This window comes from Microtus oregoni, unplaced genomic scaffold (genome assembly GCF_018167655.1).
Source record: "Microtus oregoni isolate MIOR12 unplaced genomic scaffold, Mior012 000094F_ref0000399, whole genome shotgun sequence".
NCBI lineage: Eukaryota > Metazoa > Chordata > Mammalia > Rodentia > Cricetidae > Microtus > Microtus oregoni.
In genome coordinates this window covers 1,043,897-1,067,379 of record NW_024544707.1, presented here as the reverse complement: position 1 = coordinate 1,067,379, position 23,483 = coordinate 1,043,897, and the positions used below count along the sequence as shown (strand labels likewise).

Sequence of the window (23,483 nt, the reverse complement as noted above, 5' to 3'; positions counted from 1 at the left end):
GACCAGTTCTGTTCTCGCCTTCACAGGTTAGGTCAAGTCTTGTTGCAGAGTGCAACTTTGGTGTCTCCTCATCTTCCTAGTTGTCGTGATAATCATACTACATGAAGTAATTCTGATGCTATAATATTGAAATGGCTCCCTGGGTAAGGGCGCTTGCTGCCAAGCCTGATGATCTGAGTTCGATGCTGGGAATCCATGTGGTAGAAGGGGAGAACTGACTTCTCCAAGCCATTCCCTGACGTCCACATTAAGTGTTGTATTATATATACATGTGCACGCGCGCACGCGCGCACACAGAGAGAGAGAGAGAGAGAGAGAGAGAGAAATGTAAAAACATGTTGTATTCTCTTCCCCTGAGAAGAGAAGACCAAACACGTTATTAAAAAGTTATTTTAAACTTTTTTGTTATTATTGTTGTTTTTAAGAAATGTTAATTTACTAAAGTCTCTTCTCTCTGGTAACTAGAGACCTTACCCAGCTTAGGGTCGGTCCAGGCTTCTGCTGACCACGTGCCTCGTGTACCCCTAGGACAAGGAGGAAGAGGGTGGGCAGAGAGCACTGCTCAGCATTTATTTTTGGAGCCAGCTCTCTAAAAATACCTTGGCTCTTTTCTATTTGCTCTCTCTTTTGACCTGAATGGATCTGCCTGGGTCTCATCTGCCCCTCCCTCTGCTCCTTGCCCTTTAAAGGAGAAGGGCGTGGAAAGGGATTCCTGCCGCCTAGGGGACAGATGTGAGCCCTAGGTGGCAGAGCTGCAGGCTGCACTGACGTCAGGGTAGAACTTAGCTGCATTCTCAGCCGCCGTGCGGAGGCCACCCTAAGGGAGGGGAGCAGCCTTTTGCTCTGATTGGCTGGCCCCCAATGGGCGCCCACTCGCATTGGCTGGCGACGTTTTAGAGGGAGTCCCGTTCTCCAATTAAAGCAGACGGCGGCTCTGTGCAGAGCCCAGAGCAGCCGACTGAGCGCACAAACCTGAACTTGACCCATCAGCTGCAGTGTCCCTCCTGCACACCCTCCCGCCCCTGTCTGAGAAGCCAGGAGCTGTTTCTGCATTCCTAGGATGGCGAAGGTGGCTAAGGACCTCAACCCCAGAGTACAAAAGGTGAGCCGAGATCCCTCTGTATTGGTGTATCCTCCCATTCCCCTTGCTCTAGGTCGCACAGAGTACCTAGAAACACCCTAAGGGATGCGTCAAATCCACACAATGCACAAAAAGCAGAATTAGGTGGTTATACTTATTTGAGTTAACAGACGCATCCCTCAAATCCACTCTTTAAGCCATTGTTAAGAAAAGTATTTACACTGAGTCTTGGTTCTTTATTGACGCTGATTAAAGGTGAATTAAAGTAAAAATTTAGGAGGCAGGGATAAGCGCTTGTTTGTGATCATGGGAAATGCCCTAGCTTTCCCCACCCTGTCCCCGCTGCTTCTCTGCTTTCCTGGTGTGGCTTTAGTGAAGTTTGGGAGTCTGTGATACACACCCTCCCCCTTTGCTACCCTCCCAAAGTTGTGTGGTTTCTCCAGAACACAGAACAGTTTCTTTTGGTGCTGTTGGCAGTGGTAGCCATTCTAGCATGGGGAACTAATTTCTGTCCCCAGGGTCTGCACGTTTCCCTTTCAAGAAAGGCTGGCCCAGAGCCCAGAAGGTCCCGGGTAAATTGCTGCAGGAGGGGTCAGCAGCTATGCCTACAACTCCAAGCTGACTGCCTACTTACCTGAGGCACCCTGACGGCAGCAGACTGGACTTTGAGAAGATATAGGGGACAGGGAGGCAGCAGTGACAAACCTGTGCTTCCCAGATGGAGAAATAGGAAGTACAGGGTCACAGGAAGGTAGCTCCTGGGGGCGGAAGTGTTCAAACCCTGGCCCTGGGTCTGCCCCAATTTAGCTGTACAACAGCGAACAAGTCACACTTTCCCTATTTATGATATATGGAGGAGAGACAGCCCAACAGTTTTAATAGCAATGTTGACAGTGTAGCTTAATCTCCCCAAGCAGCCATTATTAAGCTCTGCTTTCAGAACATTTCATCTTGCAGGGCAAAGTCCTCCTTTGCTGACACTTTGTGGGAGGTAGAGAGGCAAGAGAAAAAAAAAAGACATGAGGAGAGGACACGAAGAAAAGAGGGAGAGAGAGGAAGCCCCATACCTCCTGCCCTCCCAATCCTCAGCCTAGTGAATCCCTCTGCACATGGCATCAAATCAGACTTAATCCAGGCATCTCCCTGATGCATTCACCGGACTATTTGCAGAATCAAGTGTCCCCTCTCCTCCAGAATTCACAGAACATGAGATCTGAGTGAGGGGAATACCTGGTGGTTTCCCGCTGTATTCAGGCTTTGCTCTTACTGCCCTGTATTTTTCTCAATGATTTGAAGACAGGCTTCACCCTTTCTCACCTCTGCTCTAATCTAGCATCTTCATCACATGCCTACAGTGAGATTCAAAACAACTCAAGTGCAGACTATCTGATGGCTAAGCCCACAGTGACTGCTCAGAGTGCCTGTGGGGTCATCTCTCCACTTGTAGCACTGTGGTATGGAATGTTCGGATTGCTGTCCCAAATTCGGTCAAAGTACCAGAATGCAGGGGTGTGACAGCATTTCTCTGTCCTCAGAGAGGTCAAATGATTTGGGAGTGTGCTACTATAAGCTGGTTGACATCATAGAATGAGAGATGAAGTCTATAAAAGCACCCCCTCCCTTCATCAAAAGCCCAGGCTATGATCAGAGAGAGCCTTGTTTTGATTGTCCCTTGCATAGGAGGGTGTGATTCTCTGGGTCAGAGATGGAACATGTTCCTCTTCATGTCCCTGCCTAGTGCCAACTTCCTTGGTCTGCAAAGGTTTTATTTTCCATTTAGATCCAATTACAGGCTTAGAGAAAGAATGAAGCGGGCAGAGATGAAAGGGCTGCTATTTTTTTACCTCTTGGAATTTCAACCGTTGGGGAAGATCACCACGGGGTGGATTAACCAATGTCTTCAACCTCAAGAGTGGAGGGAAGGGAAGGAGCCTGAGATAAGAGGGCCTTGCTGAATGGTGCAGAAGTGGCTAAATTCTGCGCCCTATCAACAGCACACTGAAAGAGTTTACTGCATATTTACTTTAAAAATCCGCAACTGTGGGGGTTTACAACATTTGGCCTCGGGGAGCATGATCACACTTAGATATTCTGAACCAGTTTCAGACTCTGAGTTGCGAAGGGCTATTTACAGAATGTGAAATGGATTGCGGTGTCCCCATTGCCCTGTCCCCCAAGGACTGGGAGGGGTGGGAATCCCCAGCAGCTGGGAAGTCATAAAAAGGTCTTCAAGAGAAAATATAAAATCCCAGACTGGGGTGGCCTTGGAGATCACGTGACTGAGCCCAGACAGGCTGCCGGCCTCTCTAGTTGTGGGATGCATGTTCTTATTCACAGGGGCAGAGGCTGGGGAACAGTTCCAAGCCACTGGCTCTTGAGCCATCATTTGCTTTTCTCTTGGAAGAGAAGATATTCTCCCCAGGACAGGCAGGTCCCTGGGCATTGTGAAACTGCCAACATTCCTTGGCAGAAAAAGAGCCTAGAAGGCCAAATGCCTGTCTCTAGGTAGAACCAATCACTAGGACAAATTTGTTCTTCTGATGCTTATTAAGCATTCTACTGCCACAGATTTGGGCATCAGATCTGAGTTCAAATCCCATCTCCACCACTTACTAGATGTGCACTAGAGCAATGTGATAAACTTCTGTGTTTGGTGGTGTTGGTGTCCTAGAGTCAATAACGGCATTGACTTCTCACACTAACTGTGATGATTAGTGAGGTGATATATATTAAAGGCGCAGCAGCAAAGCACTCGGTAGAAATCAGTGAGACTGGGAAGACCATTCATTTGGTGAAGTGTTGGCCACACAATCATAAGGACCTGAGTTCAACCTTTAGTGCCTGCATAAAGAGTCATGGCATATCTGTATGATCTCAGCACTCGAGAGGTAGAGACAGACAGATCCCTGGGACTGGCTGGCCACCCAGTCTAGCCTGCTTGACAAGTTCCAGGTTCCAGTGAGTGACCCTGTCTCAAAAACACAAAGTGGATGGCTCTGGAGAAAAAAAGTAGTCAAGGTTGGTCTTAGGTCATCACCCACCACGGCTACTTGTACACACACACACCCCTGTGCACATGTGGACATGTATAATATATTCACACACAGAGGCACACAAAATCAGCTATCAGGATGTTTAGTGGTGTTTTTCATTTTGAAAGCATGTGGATACAAGAAGGTACATGCTTTAATTTTTGCTGTCCCAAGGAAATAGTAACCAAACTTGCATTCAGCTATACCCAAGGCAGTTGTGCCCCACACCCCTTAGTAATCTGGAGCAAAGACCAATGATCTCATTTCCATTCTCACCCGACGCATAGAAAGTGCGTTCATGCAGAATCATGTCTCTCCTTCTGAACTTGGATGGTCACTCAGTGAGCAGTTCACCCCAGAGATATAGAGTTGGGGGCCTGGTGGGTAGCACTTGGAGCTCTTCATCACCTTTTAGATGTGGAAACTGAGGCTCAGAGGAGTCAAAGTACTGACCAGGGGTTGCTGGAGCAGTGCCTAGAAGCCTAGTAGGCTCTGAAAGATGCCCTGATAGCCAGAAGACCAACGTAGGGATTTAGAATGGACTAGATTAGAGATTTAAAACGGCTGCATGTGCCAACGTGCTGGCTCTAAAGAGCTCTGTTACTCCACATAACACCCATGCAGCAGTAAGAGATGGGATAACCAGTTTTATGTCCAGGTTCAACTAGACATCCTTCTCTACATATTATTGCTCCACATTATATGCTTCATGGCTATCTGGGCGATCCAGGATTGTTCTCATCTACATCCAAAGCCCTTCCTGTTTTCACCTCTAATTCTTGCCGTGTGCAAAATTTCTGGCACATGACTTGGGCAGGCTAGTCCAACACAAACAGGACTCTTCAAGAATGTCACTGGCTCCCCCACTCTTAAAAAACATATTAAGCTGTCACTTAAAGACCTTAATAGCCAACACGTTGGAGGTACGCCCATAGGTGTATAAAACAGCTTGTCCCCAAAAGGAGCTCAAAGGGGGAAATTAACCAAGGTTGTTTTTTATTTTATTTGTGTGTGTGTGTGTGTGTGTGTGTGTGTGCCACAGCACATGTGCAGAGGTTAGAGGACAACCCTCAGGCAGCAGTCCTCCCCTTCCACTGTGAGTACAAAGGATCAGACTCAGACAGTGAGGCTGGTGGGGCAAACACTCTTTTATCGGCTGGGTCATTTCACCAGCCCTCTCTAAGTCTTTTTCAGAAAACCGCGACTCTGCACAGGGCAGGTGCTCATTCTAACACACAGGTGTGTCTGAAGAGGCTCAGTGAAGGGATCCCAGTGAAGGGGTAGCAGGCATCAGCCACCTGTGGAGGTGGGAGCGAGGTCTTCCGGGCACATGACCGCAGGCTTGCTGAGGCAGGACAAGAGCAAGCTGAGCTCCTCCAAGCAGAAAGCCAGACCACCCAGCTCCTGCATGTCTCTCGTGCCTGTACTCTGGGCACTCTCAGGAGGAGACGCCAGTGAGCCGACTGTATTCCAGAAGAAGCCTAGTGCTGGCCTGGGGTGGGAGAATCACCCTGCCTTCCCGACTCACATATTCAAAATAGCCTATGTATAATAAAGCAGAGACTCACCATGACTCATAGCAGGCCTGGCATGCTCTGATCTCACCACCACTTACCCAGCACCCTTGAAACATTCATTTTTCTAGCAGGTGGCTGAATCGCTGTAGTTAATACAGGCCTGCGATGGGTTTGGAATGCACCTCAGAGGTAAAGCCTATGCCCAGCACACTTGAGACCCTGGATGCTACCCCAAGCACCTCAAAATCAATGAACTAATGAACAAGTAGTCACTATTCTTCTTGCGGGCATTTGCTCACTGGAGGACTATTGCACAGATCATTTCCCTAAGAGGTGGCAGAAGTTAGAGAAAATCCAGTTTCCTTCTACTTTCATTCTCTGCTGCCTTTTACGTCAGACCATCTCCTAAACAAGTGATTGTGGCAAAACAGGCCTAATGCTCCATTCTCAGGAAAGCAGACTTGTCCTGGAGCCTTCTAGAGCATTGCAGAGGAAGAGACAACTGCTGCCCTTCACGACTTTCCTTTGAGACTGTCCTCTTCTTCCTTTATATTACAGCAAGAGGATCTGGTCAGCAGCTGTCGCCCCCTTGACATGTGTAGGGTCAAAAAGCCACTTCTCTAAAATTCCTGTCAATATCAGGGAGCTTCCTTGACTACACTTAGAACATTTTTGGTGTTCTGAACATTCGTGGTGTCATGCATGTCAATAGCATACATTTCTTGGAGATTTAGGAAATGCCATCTGCGGAATTTCTCTCGGAGCCAAAGGTAAAGTAGGGGTCTGTGGAAGCTGAGATTCTTTTTAATAGTTGACCCATCTATATTTGGTTTCTAAGTTTAGATACTTGAGGGAGATATCTGTTATTTTTAATTATTTTTATTTATTTATTTATTTGGGGTGTGTGTGTGTGTGTGTGTGTGTGTGTGTGTGTGTATGTGTGTGTGCACATGTCATAGTGCACATATAGGAGAACAACTTTCAGGAGTTGCTTCTCTCTGTTACATAGGTTCTCAGTTCAGACTGGGGACATCTGGCTTGATGGTGAGTACCTTTCCCTGCTGAGCCGCTCTATCAGCCCAGATCCCGGCTTTTACAAATTCAGAAATGACAAGGCAATCACAAAGCGCAAAATTCTGACATCAGTTCTGTAGCTGGAGTCTGCTCTTTTCTCTGAGAAATGAACCTGTCCACCTTTTTTTCCCCCTCAAAAAGACTGTGTTTGTTCTTACTATTATCAACTGTTTGGATTCCTTCCTCCCAGGAGACTTGTCTGTTCTCTGTTAAGACAGACAAGTTTGGGGGAAAGCAAATGAGAGAAAGGGTAGACTCCCTCCTGTATGCTCAGGCTGCCTGCCATGGACTCTGACACCAACACGATCAAAATCACCAAGTGAATACAAAAGTGTCCTTTCCACATCTGAGTGGATTTAGACCACGTGTTTAACAGGCTAAGAAGTCAAAACCGGGTCTCTCAGATCACAAAGCCTAAGCTCACCTATCCAAAGAGGGTAGTTTCACACATATACTAAGTTCTCCCAGCTCACTAAACTCGGTGATAGTCTGGGGAACAACTTCCCAGAAGTTGCCCAATGTCACCAGGCGTCTATTCTGTGATATATGTGAGCATCCCCAGGAGTATACTCTTCGATTCTCAGTCATGTCTAGGGATACAACATAATCTTTCTCTATTCTTCCTGATTTTCTAGAAGGCTGGTGATATTCCATAGTTAAGAATCTTGTACAGGAACCATTCAAGGAATCACATTATTACCCTATTATCCTGATTCTTAAAATAAATCCTGGAGATACTAGACCCAAAGATTCCAGGCTATATTAGTGTGAGCATTAGCTTCCCTGGAGAATGTACATCTCAACATGCTTGGTCAGCTTGACTCATGCTTTGCCCAGTAATATATGAATCAGGACAAGAAAACCACAGCCCAGGATCCCACAAGGACATGCTTTAAAAGGACATAACATTGCTAAAGGGGAAGAAATCAAATTAGCCACTCTCTACTTTAAAGGGCAAAAACTATGGATGTCCAGGCCTAGGTGGCTTTTGAAAATCTGTGTGGTTTGTTCATAGATTGAATTTTTTCTCTATTATTTTAAAACATTTGATCCTGTGAAAAAACAAAACTGTCTATGGAGACAAATGCAAATGAATCATTGTGCCAAAGAGGTGAAGAGACTCAAATGGTGGTCTCTCCTATACTCCTAGAGCTGTCCTGGGCCCAGACAAGAGAATCTCTGGGACTTACTGACCAATCAGTCTAGACCCCTTGGCGAGCCTTTGGGTCCCAATGAGAGATATTGTCTCATAAAATATGGCGGAGAGTTCCTAAAGAAAACACTTGATATGTATATGTGTGCACATACACATACATGTACACACTGGGTGGGGAGACCCACATATTTCAACCATAGTGATCTAGAGATAAAACTTAATTCTGTTATTTACCAGGTCCACAATTTTTGCCCAGTTATTTATCCTTGCTGAACATCTAACCCCTCATTTTAGAACACGAGCTAATAGTAGTTCTCCATTTAAAAGCTAGTTTAACGAGGTAAGTAAGCAATAAACCTGTCCCCCTTGCTGTTATTGGCATTCCCTCTCATCGGCACAAAGCAAAAATCTCATAGGTCATTAAGTGCTGGAATGTTGGAAGAGCAAGTTCAGTTTGCCTACATCACATGTGGCAGCTTCTAAGCTATCAGATTGCAGGACCTTCTCTTTGTAGCTAAACTTGATCTGGCCATAAATATGCTCAGGCCGCACCATATGCAAAATCATGGAAATAGCAGCAGTACGTCTTAATCTCTCATTGCCAACCTTTCAACAGGAGACTTCGCCTTGTCCAACCCCACCCTTGTGACCCTACCCAGGCACTCACCCTAAGATCCTTTGCCTGCAAAGGCAAGTGAAATCCACTTATCTATTTCTGTGCAAATATTTATTTAACATTTACTAGGTTTCATCCACTATCTGGTCATACTATACAATACAATGAATTCAAAAGCTCTGCGATTCCTACCATGCCTACTCGAATCTGGAGTTCATTTTTCATATGGTCAAAGAAAGGCCCGACAATATCAATGTTCTAGATTCTGTGTATTTCTTGACTCCCCCCTACACACACACGTGTGTGTATAGGTGTGCACCCTAATCCTCTTTTCCTGGCAATCCTCACATCTCTCAGACTGTGTACCTTCGAGAAACCCCGAACATGCTATCTTACTTTAACAGTGGAGTGTGTCATTTCTTTACCCACGTTTTATATCCTAAGCAGGACTATTAGGAAAGCAACCATCAGAAACAGAGTTAAAAAGTAGCTCCTGGGTCCCACCAGTACCTAGTTTTAGCATTCATGCTGATAGAGAGGTAGACCAATTGTCTGTCTAAGTACATGTCCTCAAAAGCTGATGTTCCCTGGGTTGTATTTTTTTTTCATTGTGTTGATTTCAGGGGCACCAAAGGATTAAGACAAAAACAGAGAAAGGGCTACTGGCTGAGTAATGCCCTATAAGAAACCTGTCCTTAAGAAGACAGCATCTATTTGGGCCACATGACTAAATGCCATTTCTAGCTACTGATTCATGAGCCTGACCATCAAGGTGACAGGCTCAAGTAATCTGCTGGCTACAGGAGGTAGAAGGAAAGAAGATCCAAGCTTTGTCCCCATCCTGGAGGACAGCCACCCACCTCCCAAGGCACTCTTATGTTCCCCACCTCAGCTGGCTGCGCAGCCATCTAGATTCCTTCTTAAGAGTACTTTGACTCTGACAAGAAGGACAGTAGGTAGGGATCGATGTAAGGGAGATTCTTTTGGAATCCCCTTGGTAGATAAAGGCAGGGATACTTTTCTTTTTCTTTATTAAAATGGGGTCTCACCCATTTTAGTTGAGGCTGGTCTTGACTCATTTTTCTGCCTCGGTCATCCAAGTTCCAGAATTTCAGGTGTGTGCCACTATCTTGAGCCAAATCATTTTACTTTTATTTTTCAGTACTAAGGATCATACCCAGGGCCCTGAGGTTTCTAGACAGATTTTTCTGTCACTGAACTATATTCCTCAATCATTAGAAAGATGTGTTTTTAATGAGAGATCTGTGCCTACACCAGAGGTTACCAGGCAACTTGGTGAGCCAAACTATTGCATCTTTATATTTTTCCTCTCTCATTGAAAGATAGGACTTTCTTATTAGGAATGAAGGCAAAGGCCCTGAAAGTTTATGAGTCCTGGGCCTTAAATACCAATGGATATCAGTGATTATTTAACTGAGTTGAATTTAGATACATCATTTATGTTCACTCTTGCTCTGAAGAGATATTGATGATAGCCACCAATAGTTCCTAATAATATTTGAAGTGGCTCATATATTATTAATCCACAGCTCTTAATTTTTGTGTTTAAATAATTTCAATAATACTAACTTTCTTTGGGATTTTAACTTGTGCATTTAAAACAGTATTGTGAGAAGAGATGCTTTCCAATCAGATAGCCAGGAGGTCCCTTCCCATCAGAAATAAAACTTTAACAGCATTAGACATATATACTTATGTGCATACACACACATATATACATATATATGTAGAAGCATATATTCATATATGTGTGGTAATAGAGTAGACAAAGTAGACTCAAATTGAGACCTGCTATTCATTTTGTTATGTCTTGAGTAAGTCATTTTTGAAAGAAGCCTTAGTTTCTTCATCAGTAAATGAATCTTAAACCCCTTTCTTTACAATGATCTTTTGAGTCCTTAGCATAGCACTTGATGTATAACAACTATGTTAAATGCAGCTATCATACCATTAGAAGAAATTACAAGAGTGAAATCTTAAATAGACAATAAAATATTATGCTGCTGAAACTCTTTTACCCACATTTGATTTGATCAAATATAAGAATTTACTCTTTTTTAAGCTAAGCATGATTGTTCACACCTGTAATCCTAAGATTCAGGAAGTTGAAGTAAGAGGATTGCCACAAGTTCAAGGGCAGGCTAAGCAACAAGTACTAGTTTTGCTGGGGCAATATTGTCAGACTTTGTCGAAGAAAGGAAGGAAGGAGGGAGGGAGGGAGGGAGGGAGGGAGGGAGGGAGGGAGAGAGGGAGGGTAGAAGAAGGGAACGGAGATAAAGGAGTGAGCATTTAGTTTGTTGTATTACACAGTTATTACTTGCTGGCCTGGGAGTGGAGAAGTGGAAGAAAAGGACTCACAAACTTGATGATTTCCAAAGAGAAACCATCCGAGCATCCCAGCATTGTCCTGACTGGAGGTAGAAAAGTGAGTCTGAGGAAGATGAGAGGAAGTGAATCTCCCCCAGAGTGGTCAGGGAAGTCTCCCCAAGAAGGCAATTTGAATGGTGTGTTGAAAGATGAGGATGGACACAGACCAGGCCACAATTCTGCTTTCTGCCTTCCAGATCTGATGCTAATATTCCCCATCACACTTGCTGTCTAACTTAGGGATAGCAGCTGTCTCAAACTGAAGAAATGCATTCCGCTGTAGTGCTCCGTTCCAGCTTTGTGTCTTTTATTTATCTAAAAATGTGTTCCTTTTTCTCATTGAAGACCAACCGGGCTGGTGAGATAGTAGGGATGGCCACATTGGCAATGGAGGAAATATCTTAATACACCCTGACGATGACAATCAGCCTTCTAAAAGACAGATCCTTGGTCCTCAAGCCTCAGCATCTTACATCACAATGGTTTCTATCACATGGTTCGTTCTTCAGACTTCTGACTTGGATTCTTTCTTAAAGCATTTCAGAGCCAGTGACAAAACACAGTGAAGTGTACAAGGGTTGAATATAAAAAAGTCACTAGCTGACTGTTCTTGATTTTTGTTAGTTACGTGTGGTGGGTGTGACTATATGACCCGGAAAAAACCCTGATGATTTGCTGCCAAGTTTTTGGGAAATGAAAACACAGTCATCATAGTTATATTTGCAAGGACTTGAAAAAGGGGTAAGATTTAATGGAGGAACTCAAGTCTGTCCTCCTACACAACCGACAGGCCCCAACAGCTCAGGAGGAAAACACAGTCCCAGAATAAGATTTGTAACAAATTAGACTTGTAATCACCACCTCTACCTTTCCTGGGGCCCAGGGTTAGGACCATCCCAGGGGGAAAAAAATCACTGTTTTCTTATTTGAATAATGCCTGTGCTCTGCGTTTACACAATTGAAATTAGTTTTTAAAGGGTGGTAAAGACTTCAGAGAGTCTTAGTTTTCTTGCTGAATGGATGAGGCCACAGACCTAGCAAGGCCAAGTGACTTGTTCAAGGTCCCAACGCTAGTTTGTTGAAGTACTAATAGGTCAGGAATGTAGCTCAGCAGACTATTTGTCTAGCATGGACAGGCCCAGCACAGAGACAATGAGGAGGAAGAGGATCAGAGAAATCAGGGTGCCACAGTATCTAGGCATGTGACTCAGTTGCTAACATGCCTGAAGCCCTGGGTTCCATTGCTAGCACTGCATAAACGAGGTGTGGTGATTCTGGTAGTAGAGACAGAAGCATCAGAAGTTCAACTAAATAATAAGCTGGAGGTCCACCCAGACTACCTGAGACCCTGACTCAAAAACAAAACGCTATTCGGCCTAACCAAAACCATCAGTACAGGATGACGTGGGCAGCCGTGGGAATAGCTCATGAATAGATCTGCTTTTCGTTTGCTTGCTTTCTTGTTTAACGAGCTTCTCTGATCCTTAGAAAGCTCTTCCTTCTCTTGAACTAGAACCTCTGACTCTGTAGCTTCTCCCCAGCAGCTCTCTTTGCTTCCAGGTCATGGCCAGTTGTTTCCTAAAGCTCTATTTCCAGTTCTTCTGCCAAGTCTTTCACACTAGTCAGCTTGAAAGCCGAGGCTTCCATTTCCAGGGTCACCTTCCACCTCTAGGAGACCTAGCATAAGCTTTCCACAGACTTCCTTGAAGTTTGATCTGGGGACCACTTTTGCAAGCTGTGTCATTTCTCTGTCTGGGAGGGATTTTATCTGTCTATCTTCATGTACTTCTGTGCCACCAACAATCCTGTTCTTAGGAGAGGACTCTAAAATGGAAACTCCAATAATAATAATAACCAATGAATTACTAAGAGAAAACCTCCTATACTCCTGGGCAATACTTAAGAAAATTTGGCACTGTTGTTCCCAGTTTAACAAAAAGGTGGGGAAGCTATGAACATAAAACCTGAGAAGATTAAGGAAGGAAATAATAATTCCTGTTAAATCAAAGAAATAACACAGAGTCTGTCATGTGGTGTGTGTGTTTGTGTGTGTGCAAATATACATGTATATGTAAGGCAGTGAGCCATAGGGATCCAACTATCTCCACTTCCCCAGAAGCATGCACCACCAAATCAAGGTTTTATATGTGTGCTTGGAATCAAACCTTCATTCTTGCAGTTAATACCATCCCAAGTAAGACATTGCTCAAACCCCTGCACAAGGTATTTATTAATTACAGGGTGTTCATAGTTTATTACCACGTGGAATGCTAGAATAGGATAGGATAGGATAGAGTAGAGTAGAATAGAAATAGAAATAGAATAGAATAGCATAGAAATAGAAATAGAAACAGAATAGAATAGAATAGAATAGAGGTACAATACAAGACTGTGTACCTCTGTGACTTCTCTTCTGAAGGGAATATGGCAACAAATAAATGAGAGAACTGTCAATCAAAATTATTTTGCTTTCTCTAAGATACCACCAAGAGATGAAAGGTAGTGCACAAAGAGAACGTGTCTCACGTGTTACACACATGGATGCATTTGACAAAGAGTTGTATCCAGAATACATAGATATCTTCCACAAACCAATTCTAAATGTGTAACTTAAAAAATCATTTTACTTAAATGATCAACATATACGTGGATGCCTGCATATCAGTATTGTATCACGTGTATGCAGGTGCTTTTAGAGGCCAGAAGAGGGCATCACATCCCCTGAGCCTGGAGTTCCAGGCAGCAGAGAGTTGCCATGTGGGTGCTGAGAGCTGAACCTCGGTCAACTGCAAGAGCAGCAAGTGCTCTTAATCACTAAGCTATATCTCCAGCCCCTAAAAGCGAAGACTGGACAAAGTACATCAAGAAGAGGCCTTAATAGCTTGTACATGCAGAAAAGGGAGTCTGACATTTTTATTTCAATTAGTAATACAGATTAAAAGCATAATGAGATTGTATTGGATACTCAGGGGAAGGCTGAAATGAAGTCAGATATTATCAGGTCTGGGAGCAGCTAGAAGTCACATGATGTTGCCAGGGAGAATAAAACAAATAAAATGATACTACCAGAAGCTGCAGGTAGCTTCTCATGGGGTTTAACTGCTACCCCTGCAGCAGTTTCACTTTTAGATATATGTCTAAGAGAAAGGACCATGGGTGTCTACCATAAAACTTAGACAAAAGTGTCTGGAATGATTTTTACCTGCAATAGCCCTTGATTAAAAACAATTCAAATCCCCCATTAACATGAGAATGGCTATTTAGATAACGGAAACTACTAAGTAATTTTTTAATCTAATGTATGCAACCACATGATTAACCTCAAACAAGGAGTAAGAAACAAAATTTGATAGTACTGTAGAATATCTTTTATATGATGTTCAAGACAGGGAGAAAGAGAAGTCGGCAGTGCTAGAACTCAGAATAGTAGCTATCTTTCTGAGAGAGGGTTATTATTAAGAAAGGGGAACTTGGAAACTTTCTGGAATGCAAGTTTTCTATATTTTATCTGGTTAGTGATCTTAGGGAATATACATGTAAAGTAATCAAGCGAATACTTGAGATTTTTTAATATTTTTAAACTCCAAAGCCAGGAACAGTAGCACACACATCTGCAATCCCTGTGATCCTTCTGGAAGATGAGGTTGGGTCCAGGAGAACCAGAAGCTCGCCACCCAGCTGGTCTGGCATATGCAGCAGAGAACAAGAGACGTTGTCTCTGTTGTCTCTCAAGGAGGGGGAAAGGGAAGGACCAATACCCAAGGCTGCCCTCTGTCATCCACATGCATGCCATGACAAACACACGTGGACACACATGAACATACAGCATGCACCCAGGCAACATCATACATGCACAAAGGGAGGAAAGGTCTGTGTGAGTTTTGCTTTGGTTTTAAGAGACAATAATTAAGAATAAAGATAGATCTGTGAGCAGATGATTAGGGAACCGTAGGAATGAGGGCTGAGTTCCTGTAGCATCCTGGTGGATACCACTTTAAGGAAGAAGTCTGCCTCAAGGAGCTGCTGCTGGGGTTTTTAGATCTCCCTTCCATTAGTCTGGAATTACCATTTCAGTGATGGTCCCTCTTCTCTCACGGACCTGACAATGGCCAGCCTGCCCTGAATGATCTGCCACCAGTTACCCGGAGAGACTTTCTTGTACACACACCTTCTTGTCGAGAGGGACTTATTCTCTGTGCACAAATCTTCTGTGAGGCCGGCAATTCAGACCAGGCCCTCTCTTTTCTGAACTCCTAACACTGATCTGCTTTCCCACTGGACACATGTGTCACCTTCAGAATGGTCCAGGGACTTCTGCAGTTGTTGACTTGCTTGCTTTAATGCCTATACCAGGATATCCTGATTGTGCTGGAATCCCCCACCTCACCTCTCTCCCCTCTGTGTGTTCCCTGTTAGTGCAGAACACAGGAAGGCTGAGCAGTAAAGCGGTGGAATGGAGAAAAGTCAGGCAAGAAGGAAATGAGGGAACGGGAGAGTTGCCCTCTCTCCTGGAAGGGACAGTCATTCCTGAGAGGATATAAAAGAAAAAGGGAGCGTGACAGTAGAGGGTATGATACAGATGTATAAGAGAGAAAAAAACCATGCTCCTCTCCCTTGGTGGAGCCCCATGCCGCACTACCGACTCTCTGGCCTTTATAGTCATGAGCTAAAACCGGAACCAGCAAAGGAGTGGGATGCAGGGGTAGAGGGAGGCAGACACCTTGATGCTGTCCTTGGTGGTATCCAGGATATATCTTAAGATAAGAAGAAAACTAGTGAGATGCATGCCAAACCGAACTCAGAATTTTTAATGACTGTGTCCAAAGTCAGATTATCTTCCCTTATCTATGAAAGCAATGGCCACAGGATGCAGACGAGCCACACCTTGATATATTTTCATTTTCCTGAGAACAAACTCGGGCCTTCCTTTGAATCTAGCAGCCATCGCTTCCCAGCCCAAGGTCCCCTGAAGACACACTCCAGGGATTTCCATAGGCTGGGGAGACAGTTGGCCCTGATCTCCAAACAATAGCAGTCATATCTTAGAAGAGCTGGCCCTCTTGAAGAATGACTGAAGGCTGGCTGAAATAGAGGCCAAGCGGCTTCTAGCTCAGACTCATATCTAGTTTAATTTTCTACCCCTTGATGAATATTTATACCAAAATAGGCCAGTGGAAATGTTCCATCTGTGAGGGTTTGCAGAAGTTTGTCTTTCTGTAGCCACCTTGACCAAGCTTAGAGAAACAGCGGAATCACTGCCAACTGCGGAGTCTTTGAAGTACCGGAGATGCTGAGACGGCTCCGGACCGTAGTATTTCTTCTTATCTTGAAGACTAGAAGTTGGCATTCCACCCTCTTTTTCTTTTTTAATGCTTAGTATCAATGCGGCTTAGTGCTTTATAATTTTAGCCAAGCCTCCAATACCACACTGATCATGGTGAAAAGTGTTTTGAAAGCGTGGATAACACTATTAAAATTTTTTCTGAGTGAGCTTGCTCAGTTAATTGTTGTTTTAAAATTTTACTTTTAAAAAGAGCAGGGGTGGGAGACAATTCAGTTGGTGCAGCGCAAACATGAAGGCCTGAGTTCAATCCCCAGAACCCATGTCTTTTAAAACGACCAGGCATGGTGTCATGCTTTTATAATCCCAGTAGTGGGGAAGCAGAGACAGGTGTATCTGGGTCTTGTTGGCCAGCTAGCCTGGCCTACTCAAGTTGGAGCCCAGTGACATATACCATCTCAAAATTAAGGTGAGAAATGAAATTCCAGGGTGTCCTCTGTCCTTTGTCCCCTCTTCCTCTCTCTCTCACCCTCTCCCTGTCTTTCTCCTTCTTCCTCTCTCTCTCCTCTCTCTCTCATATGCACATGTATACACACATGTACCTGAACATCCATAAACAACCACTACACTCTTACACCAGTTTCTTCCATTATCCTCTTTTTTTCTACCCATTACACTTCAAGACTCTCACATTCTAGGCAGCAGCCCTCTTGTCTTTACTGGTAAAGAGATGTCTCCCAAACTGTCTTCTTTGCTTCTTAGCAGCCATCCTGTACTCCTCAGAGCCCAGGCTTCTCAACCCTACGCTGCCCTCCTCATGAAAGGGTAAACTAGAATCCTTGTTCCTGAATAAAGAGTATTGACTTCTCTGGCGAAGCACCGGCAGTGGGCTATGCATTGCATCGGGTCAAAGTTTCTCTCATCTTTACAGGAATCTGCTTTTACAAGAGGGTGAACTCAGGCTCAGAGGCATGACATGAATGGCTTCAGTTGCAGGCTCAATCGCTGACAAAGGTGAAGGACAGGAAATTCAGCCCTAGATCTTCCCTCCTTCCCTAGGATGTTTTCAGTTCCCTGAGGTCTAGGATATAAATTTGTTTGTGGGTTGAATTTAGTCAATACACAAACATGAACATTGACCAGACTCTATCTCCCTTCAGATCACAAACACTTCTGATTCTATCGGGAAGGAAGTCTTCCGGTACTGACATGTCTGACTTCTCAAACATTTAACTAGATTTATGCTAAAGTCACATGAGCCAACCCAAAGTGCTTAGAAGGAAATTTTATAGAATTAGAATGTAATGAAGCTGTTTCATTATTCACTCTACTTTTAAAGGTTTATCTGTTTTTATTTTTTATGTATACGACTGTTTTATCTACTTCCATGTCTGAATATTGTTGCATGCTTGGTGCCCACAGAGGTCAGAGGAGAGAGTTGGACCCTGTAACTGGAGTTACAGATTGTTATCAGCCATCATGTGGGTTCTAGGAACCAAACCCATGCCCTCTAGAAGAGCAGCCAGTACTCTTAACCCGTTCCCATTTGCTATGTCTTACGGCTGCTTTCTATTTTAAATACATTTCAGGGGTAAAGTTATTTTTCAAGAAACAAGTTCTCCAAAAGTGATCTGTGTAACTATAAATAAGCAGATAGTCACACAGATGGTATGTAGAGGACAAAGGCCATGAAGAAGGAAGACGTGGTTCTGTAAACAGCTGATGTTTGATTTCTCCCAATCTCCAAAACACTTTGTGTTTTCCCAAAACATCTTATATGTTTCATTATGTGTGATTCTCACAATGATGCCATGGAGCTGCTAAAGACTATAATTCACATTCAAAGATGAGAAAGGACTGGGAATTAGGTCAAGGGTAGAGTTGCATGCCTATTATACATGGAATCCTAGTTTTCATTCTCAATACTATTATACAAAAAGTATAATATGGCTGAATGTGGTGGTGTAAACCTGTAATCCCAGCATCCAGCAGGGGAAGAGGGTCTGAAGTCCAAGGCTGTTTGCAGCTATAGAGCCAATAATTCAATGCCAGTCTGTGATACGTGAGATCCTCTGTCCAGAAAGGAAAAAGTATAATGAAAACGCAAAAGTCTGAGATTGAAAGGGCAGAAAGAACTTTCTGGAGCTACATAGGTAGCACAAATAGTATCCAGAGTTTACATTTAATGTCACAAGTGCCAGCATGCACAGAACTTCCCCAACACTCTGTGAGCCACCCACAGCAGGAGGGGATAAAGAGATAATCCCGAGCTGATGCACCAAGACCAAAAATGCCACAGAAAGCCTGCACAATTTAACAAAGCTCTCAGATGGCCTGGGTTTTCACTATTTTCCAGTACTTGTATATATTCTATTTCCTAGAAAAGCCTGGGACAGAGTCTCTATATAGAAATATTCTCTGTTCTTCCCTCCCTGCAAAGTCACTTTCCAGAAGACAGTGACGGAATGTGTTTTCCTGTCCAGGCAGTGTCTCTTACATTCTGGGTACTGGCATGTAAGCTATGGCCTGAAGTAGAAATGGACCACTCTGTGAGGAAACATTCATCTCTGAAACAAGGAGAGCAGCTCTTTCCAAGTTGGCCTTGAGTGGTTGGCTGAGATTTGGCACTAGACCCAGGTGCCAAATAGACAGATAGATGGAGCTAGGATAAATGGAGATCAGGTGCCAAAGAAGAAAAGGGACAGTTTCATGTGTCTACACTCAAGAGTCCAGTATCTGAGGAGGGTAGAGGCGAGAGCTGCAAGGGAGAGATGAAATCACTTGATGGAGTCCAACAGGAGAGAAGAGCTGGTGCTAGAACCAGGGAGGAGAGGGGACAGCTGAGCAGGGCTCAGAATGGCACTGACTAACGTCACAGAAAAGGACCATCTAACGTATTAGTTTTTGATGCCAAGAAACATAGACAAAGACAAAAACTGAGAGTGCTGGCAAAGGGACTTTCTAAACCAAACTGTGTTCTAAGGAGCTACCATGTGCAAGGCATTCTGGGGACTAGCAGTAGACCAATGAACTAGACTCCAGCAACTCTGTCATCTTAGAACTTGCAATCTAGCAGAAAGAGTTGTTAAAGGTCATCGAAGTGGGCAGGACATGAGGTCCACCATGATGGGTACCACAAAGAAGTGAAAGGCGCAAGCACTCCAAGAGCACATGACAAGGACACATGAAATTTTCCGCAAACTACCGTGCGTTCTATAGTTTTGATTTTCTCATTTGAATCACATCTAGTAAATTTCAAAGGTGAGACCTTGACAGTGAGTTGTTTGTGGGTGAATGGCCACCTCTAATATCCATTTCTTTTTTTTTTCTTTTTGGTTTTTCGAGACAGGGTTTCTCTGTGGTTTTGGAGCCTGTCCTGGAACTAGCTCTTGTAGACCAGGCTGGTCTCGAACTCACAGAGATCCGCCTGCCTCTGCCTCCCGAGTGCTGGGATTAAAGGCATGCGCCACCACCGCCCGGCTATCCATTTCTTGTTTGGTTGATTGGTAGGGTTTTTTTTTCTATGCTTGTCTTTACTTACTTTTATTTATCATTATTTGTGTGTGTGTGTGTGTGTGTGTGTGTGTGTGTGTGTGTGTGTGTGTATGGTGTGTGGGTGTGCATGCATGTGTGGTGTGTGTGAGTGTAAGTGTGCATATGTTCCAGCACACACATGGGAGTTGGAAGAAAACCTTTGAGAGTTGGTTTCTCCTTCTACCAGGGGTTCCAGTAATCTGTTTTCAGGTCATAAAGTTTGTGTCACAACTGCTCTTACCCCCTAAGCCATTTGTTTGGCTTTTGTTTGTTTATTTGAAACACGGTCCCCCTATGTAGACCAGGTTGGCCTCACACTCATATAAAGCCCCCTGCCTCTGCCTTCTCAGTATATGATTAGAGGAATAAGCCACCATGCCTACATATAATTTCTGCTTTATAAAATTAGACTTAGAAAAAAAATTGACCTATGACCTTCTTAAGGTCCTTTCAGCTCTAAAGATCTACAGCTTTCTTACATTCAAAAGCCAATTGTACCTAGGGTACAACTAGGTCCTTATGCAGTGCAGAAGTCAAGGGAAGGATGAAATACTTGGGCTCAAAAGCTGTCTTTGATATTCAGTTTTTAAACATGTCAGCAAAAAGAGAGAAGAGGAGTCATTTATAAAATGGGTGTCCTTTGAAACCAGAGAAACACCTCCCTAAATGCAGCATCGTGTGTGCGTGTGTGGTGTGTGTGTGTGTGTGTGTGTGTGTGTGTGTGTAAAGCTTCCATCGTCAATAAACTAACCTACAATTTAAGTTTGAGGTTCCTAGCAGGAGTAAATAGTGAAACCTGCAGACTTTTAATAACTGGGCTACAAAACACATTTAAACAGCAAGTTTCCTTTCAAGGTATTAAGACTCAGACAGGCAAGATTTAAAACCTTCCTGCTTGATTTTCTCCAGCCCCCGCCCCTTTCCTAAGCTAAGGCCAATGCAAGGATATTATCCTGAAAATTAGAATATACATACATACACACACACACACACACACACACGAAATTATATTCTTATAGGATTACATTATTAAGCTAGCACAATGCTAAATACACAAGTGTCTCGCCAAACTAGAAGGTATAATGAACAGATATAGCCAAATTTAAGATTAAAATTTATACTAGAAACAAAGTTTATGAAGAGTTGAAATCTAAGAACCATGAGATGAATTAGACTCTGAGTGTAACCTGAAGGCATCAGGCCCAGAAACCCCAGCAGCTTGTTCTCATTTAGAAAGTGTGGGTGCGGGGGAGGAAGGGATCCCATAAAAGGACCTTATTTTTCTTATCTTCTCTTCCCCCGAGCTACTTGGATAAGATTCTCAAGGGAGTCCGATCAACTTCTGGGTCGTAGTGAGGGTCATATAGCTGTGCTCTGTTATCCACAAAGCTGCAGGCCAGAGCCAAAGAAGGAAAACGTTCCTAGGAAGGGCTGCATTGGAGGAAGAAGCACCAGGGAAGGGATCAGAAGTGCCAGGTCAGCTACCACCTCTAGGATTCCTCTTCATAACGTATACCCATGCTGTGGGGATGGAAGTGTCTCACAAGATCCATTAGAAAACGCCAGGGTGTTAGATAGGCCAAGATCAAAAACACTGGTAACAAGTTATGCTGGAGAGGATGTGGGGTAAAGGGAACACTCCTCCATTGCTGGTGGAAGTGCAAACAACTTTGGAAATCCGTATGATGATTTCTCAGAAAATTAGGAAACAACTTACCTCAAGACCCAGCAATACCACTTTTGGGTATATGCCCAAAGGATGCTCAATCATACCATAAGGACATGTGCTCAACTATGTTCATAGCAGCGTTATTTGTCATAGACATAACCTGGAAAAAACCTAAATGCCCCTCAACCAAAGAATGAATAAAGAAGATGTGGTACATTTACACAATGGAGTACTATACAGCAGAAAAAAATAATGACATCTTTAAATTTGCAGGCAAATGGATGGATCTAGAAAACATCATATTGAGTGAGGTAACCCAGACCCAGAAAGACAAATATAATATTCACTCACTCATAAGTGGATTTTAGACATAAAGCAAAGACAAACAACCTACAATTCATAATCCCAAAGAACCTACCTAGACAACAAATAGGGCCCTAAGAGAGACATTCATGGATCTAATCTACATGGAAAGTAGAAAGATCTCCTGAGTAAATAGGGAGCATGGGAATCAAGGGAGAGGGTAGAAGGTGAGGGGGGAAGAAAGGAGGGGAATAGCTCAAAAAAACAATTTTAAAAAGAAAAAAAACATTGGGGTATAGATTAGGAGATCTGTGGTAGAGGGCTTGTCTAGCTTGCATGAGGCCCTGAATTCAATTCCCCAGCACTTCCCAAAGCAACAACAAACACCCAAGTGGGGTATAGTAGAGTGAATGCCTGTAATCATAGAGTTCATGAGACAACTGAGGCAGGAATATTAGCAAAAATTCAAGGATAGCCTGGCTATAGCCCAGACTAGACTGGGCTGCAGCATGAGATACTGTCTTTTAAAACAAAGTCCTCTGGTGGGTAGGGATGTTGCTCAGTTGATAAAGTGCTCGCCTAGCACTCAGAAAGCCCTGGGTTCAATTCCCTAGTACAACATACACCGTGAATGGTGATGCACTCAGAAGGCGGAGTCAAAGCTAATTCAAAGTCATCCTTTTCCATGCAGGGAATATTAGACTAACCTGGGCTGCATTAGACTTGCAACCCACACAAGAGGTAAGACGAAGAAGATACTGATGAGAAGACCCTTTGCCTTGTACATTTCTCTCTTCATATTAGCCCATGCAATGTTGGTAGCTAGTTCAAAGGCAGTTGGTGCCAAAGGAAAATGTGAGTTCAGTCTTACAAACCTTGTCCCATCAATCCAGTGGGGTATCAAGAAATAAGATTTGTGGACCTGCTTTGGATACTGCAGTGTGTAAACATGGGCTATCAGCAAGCTGCTGGCCGCCAAGGAGGCTGGCTTCCTCTCTCCCTCCATCACTGTAGTTCTCACCCTGCCAATAGAAAGTTAAACAAAACTGTCTGTGTCCAAGATTTGGACGACCGAGTTCCTAGATTTTTCCATGTGCTGTCTCATGCAGCTGGTCGCTCAGCAACAAATTTCTCAGTATAAGAGTTGAAACTTTGCACCTTGCCCTAATGCCTTTGTCAAAGTAACCCCAATCTCCTGACCTCTGGAAGATTCAGGGGTCTTTTGATGACCACATATAGGCATGTACTTTCAAGGGCTCTTGCCAAGGCCTAGAAGAGAGGATCCATCTGTCCAGATCAGTTCATGGAATTTTGATAGCTCTCCTTTCTCAGTGTCTCTCGTCTCAGGACTTTCTAAGAACTGTAAAACCTTGGGTGAGGGTCTTATCATTTTCCCTATCTTTTAAAAATACAGGAGCTAAAATTACAAAGTAAAATGACAGTGAAAAGAAAGAAAAGGGAGTAGATAACTTTTTACTTTGGTTAAGCAAGCACTTTCTCTGTTACAGCCTAGGGCTTGTGTGGAGAGGTAGACATTACTAGTAGACATACGTGCAATTCCCGTCTGCCTGTTCTACCTCAGTGCAACTTAACTGAGCTCATCATGTCATTCATGGTACATGGACTGCCCTTCCTGAAGAGGAGCATTTTCAGGAAGTCTGGCTTTGCTGTCATTTCAGGATGCTAACACCTCCCCTAGCACGGACCTAGTTTGGGAATTTAAGTACCAAATGCAGTAATTGTCCTTCTAACCAGACACAGGGAAGCCACAGCCCTTCCTCTTTCCCCAGAATGTGCTGACTGCCTCTTCTCCAGGCTGCCACTGACTGAGA

General features: G+C 43.8%; 1 protein-coding gene across 2 annotated transcripts in view; it reads left to right on the top strand.

Moving 5' to 3' along the window:
* The first annotated feature begins 953 nt into the window (after positions 1-953).
* LOC121442697 (LIM and cysteine-rich domains protein 1) overlaps positions 954-23,483 on the top strand; it is a 61,326-nt gene continuing 38,796 nt past the window's right edge. Inside the window, exon 1 of one of the 2 annotated variants that reach the window (XM_041644308.1) lies at positions 954-1,102. In XM_041644308.1, coding sequence (XP_041500242.1) covers positions 1,061-1,102 — 42 coding nt within the window. In that variant the 5' untranslated portion in view covers positions 954-1,060. The remainder of the gene's footprint in view (positions 1,103-23,483) is intronic. The other variant, XM_041644309.1, reaches the window with a different exon arrangement.